Below are 22,190 nucleotides of genomic sequence, written 5' to 3' on the forward strand. Positions count from 1 at the left end.
ATGAGGCATTATTTTCACACATGAACTGACCACCACATTGTGTGCTGTAATCAAACTTTTTTTATGGCTTTCACTGTAAAAGCTGAAGTCGCTCTTTTATTTGAATCTGAAGCCTATCTAAGGCAAGAAATTCACCCTTGTGGGATGCCTGTCCACTTTGACCATGCACATAGATTCAAGCCAAATCAAGTCACCACAATATGCGAAATTTGAGAAGATGAAATAACATACACAGTGCTGATAAGACGTCAATAAACTGTACCAGCTCAACAAATTACTTGGAGGAAACCTGCCAAGCATGTGGAGAACATACAGACCTAATGTGGGAATTGAACCCTCGACCATGGAAGTGCCACTCGACAGTCCTAACCACACCACTAAGAAAGTAAAAGTTAGTTAAGTTTGGTAACTGAAGGTGAAAATGTAGGTAAAGTAATAATGAAAGAAGACCATAAATAACATGTTGCACTAGATCTCAGCAGCAGTGTGCACTATGCTGCTTGCCATGTGCTATAACGTGGGACACGCAGTAAGGGGTTCGGTGCGTGACTGCTTATTGGCCAGCAGATGTCAGTAAAGAGCTTAGTGCCAAACTCTTTCACCTCACCTACAAATCTGTTGCTCATACGGAGCTTATAAAGTCCCAGAAAGTGACGGGTCCTGCTTTACCACAAAGCAAATGAACTAATTTTAACTAATTAACTAACAATGCTTTATATTTGTGTAATTCCTTTCAAAAAGTGAAACCAGTATTAACGCATCCAATGTGTTTTATCAACCGTCAGATGGCGCTGTCGTGTTCACACTCTTATCCGGCAGATGGCGCTGTTAGTTACACTCTCATCCGGCAAATAGCATAGTTTTTTCCGCTATTATAAGGGAAATGGCGCTATTTTCGCTCTCGTCCGGCAGATGGCGGTGTTGTTTACATTGTCATCCGGCAAATGGCGCTGTTGTTTACACTATTATCCGGTAGATGGCGGCGTCGTGCTCACACCAAAAACGAGCTGTCCATCCACAATTCATCGAAGAAGATAACATCTCGTGGTTGACGCTATTCTCGCGATATTATATTTTTCAGCATGGCCGCTTCCACGAGTAACAGTAGCGGTGGTAAAGAAAGTGAGAATACTGCAAATAAGGATGCTGATTCAGAAACAGCAGAGTTTTGTCCTGGTTTTAAAGACGTGGACGCTTTTGTTAAGGTTAGTGGACGTTTCAGTGCTCTAATATTTAGTTTCAGGTCTTATTCGAGCATGGTGTGTGAAATATACAGCAGCGTGGGGAGCTTTGTGTTTGCTGTAAGAATAAAACATGCATGCAGATATTTCTGTTGATTTAACGTCATGTATAGGATGTGTGAGAGATTATACAACGATAACATGATAAGAACTCGATAAACACTGATCAGTTGTGTATTTGTTTATCAGTGTAACACTGTGTCAGCAAAGTTACTGTTACACCCTAATAAGAGGAATATTTTTCACAAACAGCACCACCCATCCAATGATTACAATCTGTGTGTATCAAAGCGTCTGTTTATGATATAACGTATAACTATCAGCTGTTATAACACCTCGTAACATAAAACATATCCTGAACACCAGGCCATGGTGCCAAAACTTCATCTGCAGCTTTACCTCTTAATGACAGCAAGACTTTTAAAGCTGCTGTTGCAGAAAATGTAAAAAAGAAAAATAAAAAAAAAGAAGAAGAAATCAGCTTCCTGTGTAATACAGTATGTATGTGCTTCCTTTTCACAGCATGGCCTCGGCGCTGTCGTGGGCGCTACAAAGGCGTCCGCCGGTTTGCCGCAAGCTGGAGACGAGTATGACTTTTACCGAAGCTTTCCAGGCTTCCAAGATTTCTGTGCGGTGCAAGGAGATCGAATTTTACACTGGTGCGTCCAAACGAGACATTTTCTTCTAATGACACTCCTCATCTCAACGCTGGTCCTGAAGTCCCCCGTGTCCTGCAGATTTTTATTAGGAATGGGAATCAGCAGTCACGTCCCAATATAATATTATCACGATACCTAGATGCCGATTCAATTCTATAAATACTGTGATTTTTTTTAAATATTATGATTCTTTATTACATTTTCCCACGATTTTGCTATAGATTTTAAACATTGAAAAAAAATTCTAATGATTAGTTCAACGTAACCTATTTGGTATAACATTAGTTTCCTCACTTAAACAATACACACTCACTTTAAATACAAGAGTTTACCATTTAGCTTTAAATTTAATTAAAAAGCTACATTTTTACTGAGCAGCATGTTTCTCTGTCATACGCCATAATTATTTGTAAACAAACTTGGCAAATAATTCACTTCTACCACACGAGATAAAAAGGTATAAATAGTTTAGAGTGCATTATCTGTAGGATTAAAAAATAAAGAGTTTTACCCTTTTCAAACGTCTCCAAGACTAATAAGTACTCGCAGTGTTTTGAGACTAGTGAAATGTTTGGGTTTGTTATTAATTCGCTTGCTGAGTTTGTAGAAAAAAGGCAGATTGCAGACTTCGTTAATCTAACACAATAAAAATGCATTTCTGTTGCTCCATTCAGAAACTCCAACGATTTTGGAGTCAGTGTGGTGATAGATGAATCGCCAAACAAAAGAATTACAATTCATAACTGAATCGATCCACCCCCCTACCCCCAAAACTATGTTTTGCTTTTTTTCCGCTCTGTTGCATGCACTTCTATTAAGACAAGGCTGTTACTTAGCTCAATAATTAAATCCTTCAGGACCAGACACTGTCATAGGATATGCATTTGTGTTGAAGCAGCTTTAAGAGCAGGGAGGGTGTATAGGGCTGTGTGTGTATCACTTTGTGCACGTGACTCCTTAAACCTTAATGTAGAAAATGGTCTTGGTAGGGTAACAGGCCTTGGTTAAATGTATCCTGAAGAGATGATTTAAAAATTAAACCACGATTAAGAAGAATCTTTAGGAACATATCTATAGTAGCAGAACGTTGTTTGTTATTCATACACTTTTTACTGTTGTTTGAGCTTGAGGTTTATTCTACCCCCTGTAACATGCAAATTTTACTTAGTCACAGTGAGACAAAGAAAAGAATGTTTTGCTTTTAGGCTTTATCTTTCTCCTTTTCCATAACACTGCTGGGTTTACATTTCTGCATTGTATTGACTCGAAATGTGTCTGTTGCTGTAAATAATCACTGTCAGGCCCAGAGAAATTTGGTAAGAGTACAGAAGCTGACTGAATATTTATTCATGAGAGCCTTTTCATGAAGCCTAATCTTTCAATAAACAGGATTGTTGGTCTAATTTTGCAAACCAAACTGGCCAGGCGTTGCCCATGTCAGGTCAAGGGTGTGTCGCTGCGACACAGTGATTAATTGTGTTAAAACTGTATTAAAAATAAGCTTTGTTATGATTATACAGGGAGGTGATTACGGCTTGTTTCCAGGTAGATTAGATAGTGATATAGAAATGAGTACTCGACATCAAGGCATGTATGCTTTGGTACAGCACAGATTTCCAATATTATATCACGTTTGGTGTATCCACGGTTTTGTCATGTCACTGTGCTGTATTTTATTTGAAATACTTCAAAAATTAGATGTTTGGCTTCACATTGGTCGGAATGTGTAAAAACCGTAATTGTTTTTTGTGTTGTTTTTTGTTCAGTATGAGTCAACTGATGCAGCACCATGGCTGCAGATCTCACTTAAGAGACAGGAACAAGCTGACTGGACTGGAGGAGCGTTTTGACATGGTGGTCGATGCCAACGATGCCATCTTGGAGAAAGTGGTATGCACAACTTTTCACCCCTCTCTCTCTCTCTCTCTCTCTTTTTTTTTTTTTTTTTTTTTTTTTTTTACAGTTATAACCTATTACTTTGTCTCAAACTTTCTCAGGGGATTCTGCTAGATGAGGCCTCCGGAGTGACCCGGTCGCAGCCTGTCATGCCTGCAGGCTATCAGCCTCCCAAAATTGTTGTGTCTAGTTGGAATCGCAAGGTGGGCATATTGGTTTATTGTTTGCATTGTCTTATTACTGCAATTAAAAAATAGAAACTCCATAAGCAACATAATATGTTCTGGCATCATGATGTTCTGCCTTTACAGTCATCATTAAGATTGCAGTTAACCACAATGGACAGGTTAACAATCACTTATCGGTAACATTATTAATAATTAACATGATGCACATAAGTTTTATTTAAACAACTTGAGTAGTTTAGAGTGTTTGGGACAAAAAAGTACTATAATACAGTTACTCCCCGGCTTATGAATGTTCGAGTTGCGAATTTCCACAGATACGAATAGACCACGGTTCTCCTTCCAGTTCATTCACGGAAGTAGCTGTATTTTGCAAAAAATAGACAACGCAGTGCACCAGATTCCAATTATAGCAGAGACAACACTCTAAGATTAATTTCCTTAGACGCAATTGTGGTTTTTGGCCACATGATGGGAGTGTGGAGAACCTGTACAGGTTTAATCAAGTGGATTTGATCAAGTGTTAAAGAAGTGTAAGACTCACTTAGTCAGATTTAAGAACAAGTCGGACTTACAAATGCGTTCCATTCCGGGAGCATGTTGGTAAGTCAAGGACTACCTGTAATAAAATGATTTGTAATACTGGGCACTACCCAAACTGCAAATGCACCCTTTTGTGGTCTGCAAGTAAGTAGATCTATGAGCTAGGGAGAAATATTATGCAAAATAAACACTGTTGGTTAATAAATTTTTAATTGATTAAATTCCTAAAGGCAATTAATTGATTAACAAAGAAAAAAATTTATGTCGCATCAGAGCATTTTATTTAATTTAATGTTGCAATCTAACCAATGCGGACTTTTAAGTCACACAAGCAGCACAAATCTCTGATCAAAGCTCTGAGTTTCTGCTGCCAAAACAAACGCAAATATCGTCATCATTATATTAAAACCATTTATTATTTAATCTTGTTTGCTGATATTATTGTCTAATCTAGGTAGAAACTAAGCTAGTTACAGTACAGTACTTCACTAATACCTGCTGGTACTGTAAGAGTGTTTTCATAGTTATAGTGTAAGCACTTTTTGTCTAAAGGCAAGAGTGAAAACATCATTACTTGACCTGTAGTTTTTGATCAACATTGGCATAACATACTGGTGTAGAAGAATGACATGACTGGGGTCTGATGTTCATTTAAACAGGGAGGTGACCGCAGTGCCGAGACCTTCCGTCTCCTTCACGCTAAGAACATTCAACGGCCGCAGATGAAGTTTAAGGAGAAAGTCGACAACAGCAACACGCCATTCATCTCTAAAATCTTCATCAAGCCCAATGCGTTAAAGCCACTGGCTCCATGTGAGTTTGATTTCTTACATTTTTTTTTTTTTTTTAGATATAATTCTTTTTTTTCTTCTTTTTTTTATTAAATGATGATGCATGGTGATGTAACATGAGAGATTTAAGGTGGTTATGGTGACTGTGTGTGCTTACTTATTCAGTGAAGCGAATGTTTGTGTTTTGTGCAGATTTTACCAACAAACACCTGAGAAAAGAGAGGCCAGAGGATTTGGACGTCCCCATCGCACTTGCTGACTTCATCCACCAGTTGAGAACACAAGAGCACATGGAAGACATGTAAATGCTGCTTTACATCCATGTGCTAATGTGTATCATTACATGTGACTGCTCAGTCTCTTCTGATATAATGGTGTCTTTCAGGTTTTCTCATCCTTACCAGTATGAACTCGACCACCTTATCATGCCAGAGAGTCTCATGAGTAAACCTGAACCACAGGTATATACAGTATCTGATTCGTCTTCAGGAATTTGCTGCATCCTTGAAGAATATTTTCTCAAAGCTGATGTTTTTACTTATACAGATGTATAAAGTTCTAGCGGAGACAAATTGCCAGTTTATCAGCAGCTTGGAGGATCTAGCGGCTTTAAACGAGAAGCTGAACCAGACGACAGAGTTTGCAGTGGACCTGGAGGTGTGAATAAATAAATGAATGAATGATTGAGTGTTTTTTAAGATTACTTTGCACCTATAGATGTGGTGGAACAAATATGTTATTGCTTTTCAGTAATGACATTCGGAAAAGTTTGAAAAGCAAACTTTGGGTCATCTATTAAACTGGTCAACAAGGGATTACTTCAGTATCTTGTAAATGTGATATTACATTTATATATACAAATATATGTATATATTTTTATTCATCCATTTTTCTGTTGTTTTTTATTACTTACTTTTCACAGCACCATTCTTATAGAAGCTTCCTGGGAATAACGTGCTTGATGCAGATCTCCACCAGAGAAGAGGATTTCATCATCGATACCCTTGAGCTACGGAGCGAGATGTACGTTCTGAACGAGAGCTTCACCAATCCCAGCATTGTAAAGGTAATTCTCATAAATTGCTTATAATTATTTGTCCAACAATAATACTTAAAATAGCATTATTGAGGCTTCCGGCAAGGTGAGCAGACGCGTTTTCCTCGTGCTCAATTGCTTTTCAATAAATCCTGCATAATATTCCAGAGAGAGGTCATATAAAGAGACAAAATTGTTAGCATAAGAGTAAACTACTTCAAACATGCCAAAAAAAGCGGCTAAGGAGAAGAAAACGAAGGAGAGCTGCGAGGATGTAGGGGAGCCATGCTTACCGGAGCAGGCACATGCTTGCATGTCTGCGGACGCTGAAGTCATAAACATGAAAAATCCATCAACAAAGGACCTTATGCTTGCCATAACCTCATTCAAACAGACTTTAACACAAAAATTGCATTTAATACCATAATTCCCTCCACACTTACCACCAAGCTGGAGCACCTGGGACTCAGCTCATCCATGTGTCAGTGGATCTCCAATTTTCTGACTGGCAGACCACAGGCAGTAAGGATGGGCGGACATGTCTCAGCCTCCCTCACTCTCAGCACTGGAGCCCCCCAGGGTTGTGTTCTGAGCCCCCTGTTGTACTCTCTGTACACCCACGACTGCGTGGCCACTACCCGCTCCACCACCATCATCAAGTTTGCTGACGACACTGTTGTGGTGGGCCTGATCACGAACAACGATGAGACGGCCTACCTGGAGGAGGTTGGAAATCTGGAGAACTGGTGCCAGAGAAACAATCTCCTCCTGAACGTCAGTAAGACAAAGGAGCTGATAGTGGACTTCAGTACAAAGCAGGTGAGGAACTACCAGTCCCCCATCATCAACAGGCGCCCAGTGGAGAGAGTGGACAGCTTCAGATACCTCGGTGTTCACATCACGCAGGACCTGGCATGGTCCTGTCACATCAACACCGTGGTAAAAAAGGCCCGGCAGCGTCTCTACCACCTCAGACGCTTGAGAGACTTTAGACTGCCCTCCAAGGTGCTCAGGAATTTCTACTCCTGCACCATAGAGAGCATCCTGACGGGAAATATCACGACCTGGTTCGGGAACAGCACCATGCAGGACAGACGAGCTCTACAGAGGGTGGTGCGATCAGCTGAGCGCATCATCCGCATCGAGCTCCCTGACCTGCACTCGATCTACAGCAAGCGGTGCTTGACCAAGGCCAGGAAGATCGTGAAGGACCTCAGTCACCCCAATAACGGACTGTTTACTCTGTTGCGGTCTGGGAAGCGATTCCGCTCCTTGAAGGCCAACACAGAGAGACTAAGGAGGAGCTTCTTCCCGCAGGCGATAAGGTCTCTCAACCACAACCACGAACTAACACAATCTTTCCATAATTGATCAAATCTATCAATCCTTTTACATCCATGAACACTATGGACAATTACACGCTCACCTTCCTTCATATCTACACTACATTTTGTACATCTACATCCTGGACCATTGCACAAAGACACTTTAATAACTTTGCACACCTACCTTCACAACTACACTACATGTTTACGTTTACATCCTGGACCAGTGCACAAAGACACTTTAATAACCTCTGCACAAAGACACTTTCTTCTATGCATATTTGCACACCAGTACAGTATATTTCAATTTGTACAGTATATTTCTATTTTTATGCACATCATATTTCTATGTACAGTATATTTCTATTTTTATGCATATCATATTTCTATTTTTATTTTTAGTTCCATTTTTTTCTAGCACATTTCTATTTTTATTTTTAGTTCTATTTTTTCCTAGTTTAATTTAATTTTTTTATTTAATTTTTTATCGTATTCTTTTATTTATATTTATTTCTTATTTGTAAACTTTAATTCTCTTTTAGGGTCAATAGCAGTCGTATAATACATTTCACTACATTTCGTACTGTGTATGTTTGTGTATGTGACAAATAAAATTTGAATTTGAAATTTGAAAATTGACGGTGTACTGACGGAAATAAGAATTGTCCAAACGGACGTAAAGGACTGTAGTGGGCGTATCATGGAGGCCGAAATGCGAATATCAACGGCAGAAGACGAGATAAAAAACCTGAAAGTAACTATCGAAAAACTTAAAAACGACAGAAAATCTTAAAAATAGCATTATTGTTGGATTTACTGTCCAAATTTGGACACAGTGATTGCTTTGGGCTGATGGATGATCAGTAGGCTCGTATAAGGAAGGCAGAACAGAATTTTGTACAGAAAAGTCAGAAATATCTGTGAGATAACTGCAGGAAGCAGATGTGGATTAGGGCAGTTGCCAGTGTTTTGCTAAAGACAGCCGTTAATTTCTATGTGTTCTTTATTCCTAAACAGCTGGTTTTGTTCTCGTAGGTTTTCCATGGTGCTGACTCGGATATCGAGTGGCTGCAGAAAGACTTCGGGCTCTACGTGGTCAACATGTTCGACACTCACCAAGCTGCTCGCTCACTCAATCTCGGCAGAAACTCTTTAGATCACCTCCTCAAAGTCTTCTGCAACGTGGACTCCAATAAACGCTTCCAGCTCGCCGACTGGAGAATACGGTAATGCAGAAACTCATAGCAGACATGCCAAAATTCTTTATTGCGTTTATATTTGTATATTAATATTTATATATTCGTGTGTGTGATTTGCCTCTCAGCCCCTTACCAGAGGAGATGATTAAATATGCCCAGGCTGACACTCATTACCTGCTCTACGTGTATGATCGACTCAGAGCAGACTTGTTTGACGCGGCTAACGGACAGCCAGCACACATACAGCTAGTCTGGTCCAAAAGCAAGGACCTCTGCTTAAAGGTACAGTTAGTGTCACACTGTATGCTAAGACAAAAAAGTGGTGCATTTTGAAAATGGTCCTTTTTTAAACAATTAATACTTTTACTGTCCTAATGTCTTTTTAACACAAATACAAAAACTTTTACAATTTCTAGCAAAAGTGCAAAAGTATACCTTGTATAAAATCTTGTTCTTCTGACTCAAGGCCATGTTATAATGTGATATTTATTTATTTATCTATCATTTTTTTACTCTTTTAATCCCTTACATTATATCTGTATATTGATATTATATTGGTTTTTATCAATTGGTTAAATGTTTATTATGTATCTGCCATGAAAAAGCCTGTAAAGCAGATATGGCAATAAACCCTAATACAAACAAACAAAATTACTACATCGGTGACGTTTGTGACGTAGTTGGGGATAGACCTGACTGAGGTTGTTACAGGAATCTTTAAATAAATCCACCGTTTTATTATTTAACTAGTTATTTCGCTTCATATCCTTTTGCTACTGCTGGAACTAGCATTGAGCTAGCGACTGACACTAGGCGATCGACAGTTAACGTACTTAACAGAAGTGAAAGTAGCTTTACATTTTTACTGTAGCCAAAAGCCGAGGAGGATAAACCATGTAGGTGTTCGATAGTCCTGAGAAATGTATGAAATTTACTTAATACGGAGAGCTATCAAAATGTTGAAAGATTTGCGTGCTATTGATCCAGTCACTTTCGCCGTACGTACTTCTTCAGACGTCTTAAAACCTGGCAGTAGAATTCGCTATTGATGGTCGATCCGATGATAGTCCAAAAAAAGTTGCCAAATGATTTTAACACTAACATGTCTCGTTGTCTTCCGGTGATATTTCTCCTTTTGAAGCGTTGGTCACTCAACACCTTAAACGACTTATTGCAGGTTTGCTGTACATGATATAATAGTACGTGGTCAGAATAGCACCAGCTGAACAGCTCCCAATGTTAACAGGAATAAAGTTAATATTAAATAAAGTTAATAAATTAAGTTTAATCTATAACTTAATCTTTAGCTAACTCCTGGGTTTCTGGTTTAAATCCCAAATAACATATAATGGAAAGTTAGTGCATCATTTATGATATACAATCCTTCATTTCACATACCAAGTAGTGCACTTGATCAGGGTGTACAAAAAGGAGTTGGGATGCAGTCTTGTTTTGGAAGCTAGTTAGCTTTGTAGCTTGTGAACAACACAGACAGTTCAGAGGCAATTCAGTATGTGTTGGAAGCAGTTACTAAGGAGACAGAATGTTGCTTAAGATGTGTTATCAAATGTGTTTTGATTATGGGTATTGACAGTCAGCTGCTTTCTCCTCCTTCCAATTCAATTTTATTTATATAGCGCTTATATAGCCTACTTTTACCCGTACCACGACCGACACTTGTTGTAATTAACAGTTGTTAGAACACTTGCGATGAGAAGTACTGCATCTAGTTAATGTCCTATCGTTACCACTCATGCCACTCGTCCAGTCGATTATTTGGTCGAAACTACCTTGTTTAATATGTATTATCATAATTAACTATAAATATTTTTAAATGATTAATTTTGCTTATTCTGTTTCATAAAACCCAGGGCTAGTCTTGGCAGCTACAGCCAAAATAATGGCAATGTATAAATTGTATTTATTCACTTATTTTTCTCTCTAATTTCTTTGAAGTCAATATTAGTGTTTTTTTTTTTACACTTTAAACAGCTATTCTGGTGTCTGTTTTTTTTTTTCATTATTTTTATATTTATTATTATTATTATTATTATGATAATGATGATGGTTTCTTTCCGCAGAAATACATAAAACCCATCTTTACAGAGGAATCTTATATGGAACTGTACAAAAAGCAGAAGAAAAGCTTCAATAGCCAGCAGTTAACCGCTTTCCGTTTCATGTATGCTTGGAGGGATAAACTGGCAAGAGAGGAAGATGAGAGTACTGGGTAACACACACTTCCTTTGATATCTATTTTTATTCAGTGACTTTATTCACCTTAAATATCACTGAACGATAGAACAGTCTTGCGAGTTAGATGTACCAGGACAACCAGAGCATGATTGATTTGTGATTTTAGTCACTTGTAAACTGATTATCACCCTTGCAGATACATCCTGCCCAACCACATGATGATGAAAATTTCTGAGGAGCTACCCAAGTAAGTTCTCCCTTTTTCTTTTACAGAATAGCTTTTTTGCAGTGTTAGCAACTAACATTGCATCATCCGCTGGAAAAATGTCTGCGTCACAGAGGTCGTTATCGCGTCGTCTAACTGTGCACACAGGGATCATTAGCGCTCATCTTGCACCAGCAAAGTCGACGTCACAACTAATGAAATAAACCAGTCATGGACCATACTTTTACAGAAACTGTATCAGGAATTGTTTTCTTTCCTGAATCTTTTTAAATTATTAACGAAAAGGGGAAGATCAGATTTGCTGTCTAAAACTCCTCTTTTAGCAGCAACCTCCAGAACCATCCATGGTAATTTTACCAAACTAACATTGTAGTCTTTTAAAAAACATAGATAAGCACTATCTGTTTATCTTTCTTGTAATTTTTTTGAACATCTAATAGCGTCCAGTATACTAAACAGCCCGAGGTTTAGTGATGTGCGTACACGGTAGTACCAAAAACCGCCACATGGTGGTATCTATTTTTAGTTGTGGTATACTAAGTGTGTGTTCAGAAGTTGTTTTGCTACGATGCCGCTCTGATTAGCTACCTCCCTGAACTAATTCTTTTCAGTAATACAGTGTACATGGGGTGATTGCTGTATTCTACAGTGCACCTATAAGTAATGAATGTTGTGTAGTGGACAGCTTGCATTTACAGCTGATGTTTAATACTTCTCCTAAACCATTGGTTGGAATTTGACAAAACCGTCACAGAACCTTTATTAGGAAGCATTGAAGGAAAACATTTTGCCTATTTTCATTTTGAAATTTTCGCATATCTTCTTTGGAAGTTTAAAGAACCTTGTTATGTAAACGCGAACACAGTTTATACTGTTATGGTGCATGGACTGGCTGTAATTTGATGCTGTTAATTTGGTTAAAGGGAGCCTCAGGGCATCATCGCTTGCTGTAACCCCACTCCGCCACTAGTGCGGCAGCAGATCAACGAACTCCATCAGCTCATCAAGCAAGCGAGGGAGATTCCCCTGCTGAAGGTGAGCAATAGATTTGTAAAAAATTCTGATATTATTGTCTGTTCAGTGAGAACGACTGGGCTTGTTCCCCAAGTACAAGAAGTGTTTGAGTAAATCCGGAACCTGGGCATTTCAGGCGTGAAGCGGGTGGTCTGATTATTGCATACTGAGAACAGTTTTTACCTTGATGGTATCCAAGCAGTAGTGCAACACTGGGATTAGTGCAGCAGGGGATTATAAAGAGAAATAAAGCAAGTGTTTACCCTCACATCTGTGTGCTGTTATTCTGCACAATCAAAGTCCCGATTTGACTTTAACACCCTGTGTACTTTCCGTTTATTTATTTTTTTAAGGCAAGTCTGGTTCTGGATTAGGGGTAGATTTTCCCCTTAAATGAAAGAATTTTGGAATGATTTTAGAATGTACAGATTTAAATGCAGATTTAAATGATCTATCTCCTCAGGCGGAAATTCTTTCAGAAAAGAAGAAATCACTGACTCCTAAACGAAAGGTTTGTTGGACATCTGTTGTATGTAACCATATGCATGTGAAGTTTATAAGAACAAATATTTATGAGAATAGACAGAACATTAATAACGTGTTGTGGTACAGGCTGAGTCGACGCTGTTTGGGCCTCATGACACCTCGCATGTTTCTGAGAATGACCTTATGGAGCTCTCCTCCCATGGTAGGTAACACATGTTTCTGTGAGCTTAAACATATCATTGCTGTTATTGCAGACTTAATTAATTACATATCTGTAACGCCTCCCTGCTCTCAGTGTTTATTTAATGGCAAGCTAATGTATTCTTAATGCCTGTCTAATGAATAATGGAGAAAGAAAAAGAAGTAAGCACCAGTCCACAGGGTTGTTGTGTCTCGCACAGTGTGTTCGCTCCATTTCCTAGAACGCTTGGCTTCGTGTTCTTCAATGTCCTTGTTGCTTGGTTCAGGTGTATTGGGAACTCGTAGACGGTACAATTGCGTCCCTGAGGAATTAGTGATAGAAGACAGTGGTGGAAATGCAGGTCTAAGACACTGGGCTTGGTGCATGCAAGCAAGTAAAGTGACAGAACAAGCATGTTTGAAAGTTGCAAAGTTTTATGTTTTAAGTTTATTTATTATGTCTTTCGTTTGAAATGTCACATATGCTTCTTTGCCGTTTCATTTGTGAATCCTGTGATATTCCCTAAAACCTAGTCGAGGGAGTCTTGTGATTAAAAAATGATAATAATAATTCCCCTCCCTGTAATAAAAAGATAATTTTATAGTAACACAAATAAAAAATATATATATTTAATTATGTAATTTTTATATTAATTAGCTCATTTGAATGTATTTAATTCCAATTACATCATTTTAAATAAATACTTTATTTTAGTACATTATGCTTGTAGCATACCTTTGCTGATCCTTGCTATTTATTTTATTTACAATCAAAAAGCAGTCATTTGGCTGTAAACGGTTTGAGAAAAGTATAAAGTTAGAAAGTGCCCTAGTTTTATTTCTTTATGCCATAAAGCAGCTTAACATAAATACAAATGTTGATTCAGATCCATAAAGAGCAAGCTAGACTGATCAAACCTAACACCAGTTAGCAGGGTTGGAAAATATTACAGTATAGAGTACAGTACTAGATAAGGACAGATGCATAATAGGAGCCTGGTGTAGTTTAGACAGATCGGAATGTCCAGCTGCACGTGTAAGACTAAACAGCGGTTTGTTTTAAAAGTAATGAACTTGTAATTTGTGATATTTCTTTAGAAACCCCGACCAAACGTGGAGTCCTTTTCTCAGAGGAGGATGATCCAAATCTTGACGATAACCTGGAGTCTCTGAATGGCCTCATAGCTTGTGCAAAAATCACCCTCTTTGCAGTAAGACATTTATAAATGCACTGTTGTTGTTTTTTATTTTACTTTTTTTTTTTATGTTGGAAAAAAAAAGACTTGAAGCATCCACCAAGCTCAGATACACCTACTGGATGCCACGTCCTGGCCAGTAAGAGGGACATACGCGTCACACAAACACACAGCGAACATGATGTCGTCTGATGATCTCTTTGTCTATCATGTGAAGAAACTATAGTGTTTAAGTTTTTTGTGTCGTGTAGCTCTGTTAGAAAGGTAAAAATGGAATTAACATGCTCGAGTAGAACAAAGAGAAGTAGTGGTATGGAGACTCGGTAGGAAGCCATTAGCATATTCCGCTTAAACAAAAGGATTCCAATGAGTCGTAGGAAGTATAACCATATAAGGAATGAGAAAGTTCAGTGAGGGGGTTGTTTTATGGACATGTAGAACAAAGAGAGGTGTAAAGATGGAGACATGGGAAAGTTAACACAGTGGCAGAAAAGCTTACATCCACTCATTCATTCATGCTGTTATGCACCAGGCTCAGGTACAAAACTGTTTATAAGAATTTTAGGCCTGAACTGATGAGCGACATGTGAATTGATGTCGATCATGATTGTGGCACGCTTGCTGGAGTTCGGTCCCTAGGGTTCAAAGTTCAATTAAATTTTATTTAAATAGCACTTTTAAAATGATCGTTGTCATAAAGCAGCTTTACAGAATTAAAAGAAAATTTAAGAAATGAGTTTGAAAGGTATGAGGAGATGTGTATATATATTAAAATGATTAGATTGTTCCTGATGTGCAGTCTGAGGGCAACAGAGGCATGAAAAAACTTCCTGAAATGACAATAGGAAGAACCCTTGAGAGGAACTACACTTAACAGGGAACCCATCCTCATTCGAGTAATATCAGATAACGGGTTGATTTGCAGATATACTGTGTGTTAGGAGGCTGGAAGTTCATTATAATAGGAGAAAAGTTTAAATTTAGAGTCCGCTTTCATTTTTGGAGGCTCAGGTACAAAACTATTAATAAGAATTTAAAGCCTGAACTATTGAGCGACTGCAGTCACAGATTCTCAGAGAACAGCTGTCTGCATGATCCAAGTCTGGGACCGTCTTTATAGTAAAGTGGAACCATCCACAGTCACCTGACAGACAGAACAAGAAAGAGAGAGAGGGAAGCGCCTTCAGGGCAAGAGAGGAGAGAGACGGACAGGGCGAGAGAGAGGGGAGAGACGGGCAGGGCGAGAGAGAGGGGGGAGACGGACAGGGCGAGAGAGAGAGGGGGGAGACGGACAGGGCGAGAGAGAGGGGGGAGACGGACAGGGCGAGAGAGAGAGGGGGGAGACGGACAGGGCGAGAGAGAGGGGGGGGAGACGGACAGGGCGAGAGAGAGGGGGGGGAGACGGACAGGGCGAGAGAGAGGGGGGGAGACGGACAGGGCGAGAGAGGGGGGGGGAGACGGACAGGGCGAGAGAGGGGGGGGGAGACGGACAGGGCGAGAGAGAGGGGGGGGAGACGGACAGGGCGAGAGAGAGGGGGGGGAGACGGACAGGGCGAGAGAGAGGGGGGGGAGACGGACAGGGCGAGAGAGAGGGGGGGGAGACGGACAGGGCGAGAGAGAGGGGGGGGAGACGGACAGGGCGAGAGAGAGGGGGGGGAGACGGACAGGGCGAGAGAGAGGGGGGGGAGACGGACAGGGCGAGAGAGAGGGGGGGGAGACGGACAGGGCGAGAGAGAGGGGGGGGGGAGACGGACAGGGCGAGAGAGAGGGGGGGGGAGACGGACAGGGCGAGAGAGAGGGGGGAGGAGAGACGGACAGAGGGAGAGGCGGACAGAGAGAAAGAGACGGACAGGGAGAGAAAGGAGAGACGGACAGAGAAAAAGAGCGAAGGGGCAGAGAGAGAGAGGAGAGAGAGACGGACAGAGAGAGAGAGAGGAGAGACGGACAGGGCAAGAGAGAGTGGAGGGACAGACAGGGCAAGAGAGGGGGATAGACGGACAGGGCGAGAGAGCGAGGAGAGAGGAGAAACGGACAGAGAGAGAAAGAGAGGGGGGGGGACAGGCAGGGCGAGCAAGAGGACAGGGACGGGCAGGGCAAGCGAGAGGGCAGGGACAGGCAGGGCGACAGGGAGAGGCGGACAGAGCGACAGAGAGAGGGAGAGGCGGTGAGAGAGAGAGGAGAGAAAGAGAGGAGAGACTGACAGAGCGAGAGAGAGGAGAGACGCACAGGGCGACAAGAAATGGACAGGGCGAGAGAGACAATAGACGGACAGGGCCAAAGAGATGAAATCACTCTGTACCACCAGGGTAAACAGACAAGCATCTCAGAATATGTAGAATGTCAAAAGCAAGTGATTTACAAGGATAAAATTCAGATGTGGACACAGTTTACATTCACATAGTTCCTAGGTAAACTATAGAAGGTGAGTGAAGTTCTTGTGTAGGAAACCAACTCCTGCATAGTTATCTAATCAGCCAGTCATGTGACTGAAGGACAATGCATTAAAACATGCAAATACAGGTCAAGAGTTTTAGTTAATCTTTACATCAAACATCAGAATGAAGGGAAAAGTGTGATCCCTTGACAGACTTGAGCCATGGAGTGCTTGTTGGTACCAGAAGGTCTGGTTTGAAGAAACACTTTATTGATAAAAGAGGCCAGAGGAAAATGGATAGATTAGTTTAAGCTGACAGGAAGTATATAGCAACTTATGTTATCACTCTTTACAACCATGGTGAGCAAACATCTCAGCGTGCACAAAACATCAAACCTACAACAACAGAAGAGCACATCAGGTTCCACTGCTGTCTCCATAGAACAGGAACCGTTGGCTTGCTTTATCCAGTCTGGAGGAATCTGTGTCCATGTTGGATTACTGACAATCGACAGTTAATGACCAGGCTCTTGAGCTATATATGCATGGTTTAATCAAATGTGATTGCCTAGTGAGAGTTAAATGCTAGCGTGCAAATGTTCCTGGTTGTTGAGTTATTCAGCCAGATCTGCCCATTGCTCATTTATACCCCCAAATCTGTTTGTGGGATTAGATAAAAACTTACATTAAACACACCAAATTTGCATGTTTTATTGCACTTGTGTTCATGTGCAGCACCAAATGTAATACAAGCTTAAAAAAAGAAGTAAAACCAACAACAAAACAAAATACATCTCAAATAGTTTTTTTTTTAGATATATATTGATGAAAAAATTATAAATTTGAATGTCTTACCTCAATAGCATTTCCATGATTAATCTTTAAACTGGCATGTTGCAGTTGCTAGAACATGTTATTTGTTCCGTATTAAAGAATATTTCTGAATGTGGTGTTGCAGGAGGAAGAGGAAGTCAGTGAATCCTCACACCACACCACTGTGGCCCAGCAGAAAGCCCGCAGCATCATGGAGTCTTTTGAAAACCCTTTCAGAATGGTACGAAGTGTGTAATTGTCATATGCAGTGATGAGCTGTCCTAATGAATGCATGAACATTGGTATAGAAGAAAGTAATATTCCTGTCCTCCTTTTATAGTATTTGCCTTCGAAGGATATACACATCTCCAAAAACGCCAAATACGACCCTTCATCAAAGATTTATGAAGTAAGTATGTACTGCCAAAATTTATTCATAAAAACTATAAAGTGCTGAAACCGATTGGATTTGATGGAATGAACGGAAATGAAACACCATGGTCTGTACAATGCAGACGTTGTCCTCAAACACAGCCTCAGAAAACTGTTCAAAGCGTGACGTCTATGCTCAAAGCTTTCTGACACGTCAGAGCCGTATTTGGAACAAAGGCAAGACCTTTAGAAATCTGCCAACATTGAAAAGAGCCATAAATAACTGCTGAAAAAATAAGAGAAACCAGGCTTAATAGTGATCCTTGAATGATGTGAGGCTTTTGTCTCGTCTGTTGAGTTTTGATTTTTAGGACTGACTCATCAGGCTTAGTCACATCCATCATAGGGGGTTATGAATTACTATACCGCAGGTTTTGTACTTGGTAGAAATTGCCTCATCTTAGTTAAAAATTTTAGTTTCCTGAATATGTTTTAAAAAAAGCAGTAATAGATATGAACCAATTTGTCTGAACTAATATTCATGATTCAATCAGCACAGTGGTGTAATGATTAGCACTGTGGCGCCTCGGGTCTGTGTACATGGAGGGTCTTCGTACTCGGGTTTAAAAATGTTCACCCCGTGCTTGGTTGGATTCCGCTGGGTGCTCCAGTTTCCTCCTACAGTCCAAATATATGCAGATTAGGCTAATTGGTGTTATCGAACTGCCTAAATTGTGTGAACGAGTGTATGGATGTGTAACCTGCCATGGATTCAAGGATGTACCCCGCCTAATGCCTAAAGTTTCTTGGGATAGGCTCCAGCCATCCTGCGACCCTGTAAAGAATAAGCAGTATAGAAGACGAATTAATGAATAAATAAGAATATTAATATAGCACTACATTCAAAGAGGCAATTCTACATGTAAATATTTAATCCTTTTTTTGCTTGTCTAAAACAGATCAGTAACCGCTGGAAGCTGCAGAGTATTGAGCAGCAGAAGAAGGAGGCTCAGGCTAAACAGCAGGCTAAAGAGCAGGCAAAGAAAGCTAAAGGTATCTTCCCACCATTAGAAGGGTGTATATATATAAAAATATAATATATAAAATCACTATTCTGTTTTAGTGTGTCTCATCTGCGCTGAATGTAATGTGTACTTTCTTCCAGAGGAGCGTAAGAAAGCCAAACAGAGCTATCAGGAGTCCCTGCAGAATGTCACTACAGTCAGGCAGCAGGTCCTGGTAAGCAACTCGAAGCTGTATTTGACCCTGAAATCTAAAAAAAAAAAGGGGTTTATGTCTGGATTTACTTTGTTTTTTAATCCAGATTTTTTCTCACTGTTTGATTAGGAAGCAAAGCAGGGAGGGCAGAAGAGAGAGAGGGTTGCGAGTGAACCAAGTGAAGAAACTTGCAAACCGAAAAAAAAAGCTCTAAAAACTGACAAATCCACCAGCGCTGCCTCAGCAACTTCAAAAGCGAGACAGAAGCAAGAGTCTGAAGATCCCCAACAGGCCCCGTCTGCTACCTTCACACCTTACGACTACAGCCAGTCAGATTTCAAATTGTTTGCAGGTACGGTTTATTTTTTCAGTACTAGGTCCTGCTTTAACTTGTTCTATACTACGTCACAAGCATGGGCTCTTGTAGCATGGCCACTTGTAGCATAACCACTCGCTTAACCCATGCCTGCTTGGATTGCTTCTTGAAGATCATGTACAGAAATTGAATGTTCCACAAAAATTCTCACTTCTCTCGAATTCCCTAGTTTTAGCCATTTTTGAAAAGAGGTGGACACTACGTCTGCAAAAGATGAGGTTCTTGAACTGCGGCACACCTACTGTTACAGGGCGGAAATAAAGCGCAGATGCACAATTGGCTAGTGAGTGTGCACCCTTCCCAAGAGTCCCGAGCAACAGATGGCTGTAGCAAGATTCAAACTCATGATCTCTGGATGACCGAGCAAATGTGTTTCTGTTGTGCCGCTTGGGAATGTATGCATGCAATCAGCACATAATAGATTATATTAGAGGGTAATCAGTCATGGTCAGTGATGTGGAGAAAACTAAGGTAAAAAAAAATAAAAAAGTGTAATAATATGCCAGCCCTGGTACTCATATCATTGTGGTAATCATATCATTTTAGTAAGCAAAGTGGGTTTTTTTTCTCTTTCTAAGATCCTTAAAAATACATAATATAATTATAGATAGAAACTACATATTGTACGTGGCTAATGCTAACTTAAACACACATTTAAAATTTTACTTTGCATGAGTGAACAAAATTTTTTTTCTGCATACATAACCCATTTATTGTTGTCTTTATTTAATCTGTATAGTGCTTGTGTATATTGTGTTTACTGTATCTTGTTTATTGTCTGGTTTTATGGCTTTCTTTTTCTTGAAAGTCACTAACAGCCCGTACCAAATTCCTTGGGTGTATTAATGTACTTGGCAATTAAATCAGATTATGATTTACTATAAAAGAAAGCAAGCATGCTTTAGAATAGAATTAAAAGATTTCTACGGTGGCTGAGAAGTACAAAACAAAATAACAAAGCCGAAAGCAAAAAAACAAACAAATTCAAAAACAAAATAAAATGTACAGGAAGGATTGCAGCCTCACAAAATGGAAATTTAAATGCAGCAGTACTTCTTGTATGTCTCTTTCATTCTCAAACTATACCTACCTGAATTGTCGTTGTGTTTTCTGATTTGGTATTTTGGTTTTGGTTTTATTTTGTTCTCTGCTCTATTTTGTTTTCAGTTTTATTTTGTTTTTGATTGTGCTATTTTGTTTTCGGTTTTGTTATTTTGTTCTCTGGTTTATTTTGTTTCGGTTTTATTTTGTTTTATCTGGTTTATTTTATTTTTGGTTTTGCTATATAGTTTTTTTTTTAAATTTGGTTTTGTTGGAAGAATAGAAGAACAATAAAGGACTATTGCACTTAAAAAATACAGTTGAACTAACGATAGGATTTTCAATTTAAATAAATATACAAATAGATAATATTAAACAATTGAAATGGACAATACAGATTTACAAATTTATAGCATTATAAAAGGCATAAATAACTATAAAAAACAACTTAGAATTGAAATATAAAAGATATATTAATTACACAATGTGTAAAGTGTAATTGTAAACTTTTAAGTTTAAACTAAGTTTACAATTTTCATTTTCCTATTTCCATAATATCCACTTATAGTAGTAGTATTTTTTTCAAGCATTCTCTTCATTTATGAGGCAGTTTGCCGTTTACACTTGTCAATGAATGTTTCTTCTGTTTTTTTTTTTTAGGAAAACCCAAAGACTCCACACATTTCGATCCCAACAGACAGCCGAATGAACCTAGACGGAAGGTAATAAATAATAGGCCTGATCTAAGCTGCTATGTAATGTGTAGAACATTTACAATTTTTTATTTTATTTGATTTTTTGTTAATTACTTTGGTGTGATCACTGACAAATATATGTATTTTTATTTCATAGAAAAACCTTAAAGGGAATCGACAAAGTGCTGCTGGAGGCCGGAGCATGTCCTACCTCCCTGCAAAATCGGACAGGTAAAGAAAAGCATGCGTTATTGTTAACCAGCCTTGCTCCATATTTGTGTGACAAGTGTGCTGTTTCTCTGTTTCTCACATTTGTTTTATTTTTTTCCAGAGGATTTCGTCATAACTGGCCCAAGAGATAAGAATCTCTACAAGACAATGTCCTTTTTTTTCCCTCCCTTTTTTTTTTTTTTTTTTTTAAATGTGGGTCATTTTATCTATATGTTCATATATAGTACATTTGGGGAAATTATACACAATGCTGTATACAAAATTGTGAAAGACCTTTCATTAAAATGAATATTCAAAATATTGCTTTCTTTCTACTGTTAAGTTTTTTGCAACCCACAAAACATGTAGATGAGTCTAATAAATATACAACAGGGACAAAATAAAACGTTAATATATGTAGTTGTGCAAAATTTTCTCACATTTTTCATTTCAACAGACAAGGCCACTACATTTCACAAGATTGACTATAGTTGTCAATATATCTATGGCTAAAACAGGTGTTCTTTTTGTGTATTTGAAGTGGCTAATAGCACAGGGTGTCCATGCTGACCCATATCCACCGCCAAAAGAGCCTACAATGGGCATGTGAGCATTAGAACTAAACCACTAACCAATGAAAGTGGCCGGGTCTGATGAATCACAGTTTCTTTCACATCATGTGAATGTTTAGGTGCATGTGTATTGGCTACCTGGGAAATAAATGTCGCCCAGATAGACAGAAGACAAGTCCAACGGAGGCAGTATGAGGCCTTATTACACGCTGTATCTCCTAAACATTGTTGCTGACCAAGTACACGCTTTTATGGAAATGGTATTCTCTATTGAAAGTGGCCTCTTTCAGCAGAATAATGCTCCCTGCCACGCTGCAAACATTGTGCAGAAATGGATTGAGGAACA

General features: G+C 39.3%; 1 protein-coding gene across 1 annotated transcript; it reads left to right on the forward strand.

The window, feature by feature from the left end:
* The first annotated feature begins 1,078 nt into the window (after nucleotides 1-1,078).
* Nucleotides 1,079-21,593, forward strand: exosc10 (exosome component 10). The gene is made up of 25 exons (XM_053504956.1): nucleotides 1,079-1,205; nucleotides 1,764-1,900; nucleotides 3,667-3,790; nucleotides 3,898-3,999; nucleotides 5,184-5,337; nucleotides 5,508-5,616; nucleotides 5,701-5,776; nucleotides 5,862-5,972; nucleotides 6,238-6,381; nucleotides 8,712-8,902; nucleotides 9,001-9,157; nucleotides 10,957-11,105; nucleotides 11,268-11,318; nucleotides 12,221-12,332; nucleotides 12,775-12,822; nucleotides 12,924-12,999; nucleotides 14,076-14,188; nucleotides 17,506-17,601; nucleotides 17,701-17,769; nucleotides 18,692-18,785; nucleotides 18,898-18,971; nucleotides 19,080-19,302; nucleotides 21,028-21,089; nucleotides 21,220-21,293; nucleotides 21,394-21,593. The coding sequence occupies exons 1-25, from the start codon at nucleotides 1,083-1,085 to the stop codon at nucleotides 21,422-21,424; spliced, it is 2,700 nt and encodes an 899-aa protein (XP_053360931.1). The 5' UTR covers nucleotides 1,079-1,082; the 3' UTR covers nucleotides 21,425-21,593.
* Nucleotides 21,594-22,190: the final 597 nt, after the last annotated feature.

This window comes from Clarias gariepinus, chromosome 9 (assembly GCF_024256425.1).
Source record: "Clarias gariepinus isolate MV-2021 ecotype Netherlands chromosome 9, CGAR_prim_01v2, whole genome shotgun sequence".
Lineage (NCBI taxonomy): Eukaryota > Metazoa > Chordata > Actinopteri > Siluriformes > Clariidae > Clarias > Clarias gariepinus.

Bases quoted from the DNA above. Each gene is read 5' to 3' on its own strand.
- exosc10 (XM_053504956.1), top strand. From the start codon at position 1,083: ATGGCCGCTTCCACGAGTAACAGTAGCGGTGGTAAAGAAAGTGAGAAT. The intron at 9,158-10,956 runs GTACAGTTAGTG...TTCTTTCCGCAG, and splicing joins GCAAGGACCTCTGCTTAAAG to AAATACATAAAACCCATCTT. The intron at 19,303-21,027 runs GTACGGTTTATT...TTTTTTTTTTAG, and splicing joins AGATTTCAAATTGTTTGCAG to GAAAACCCAAAGACTCCACA.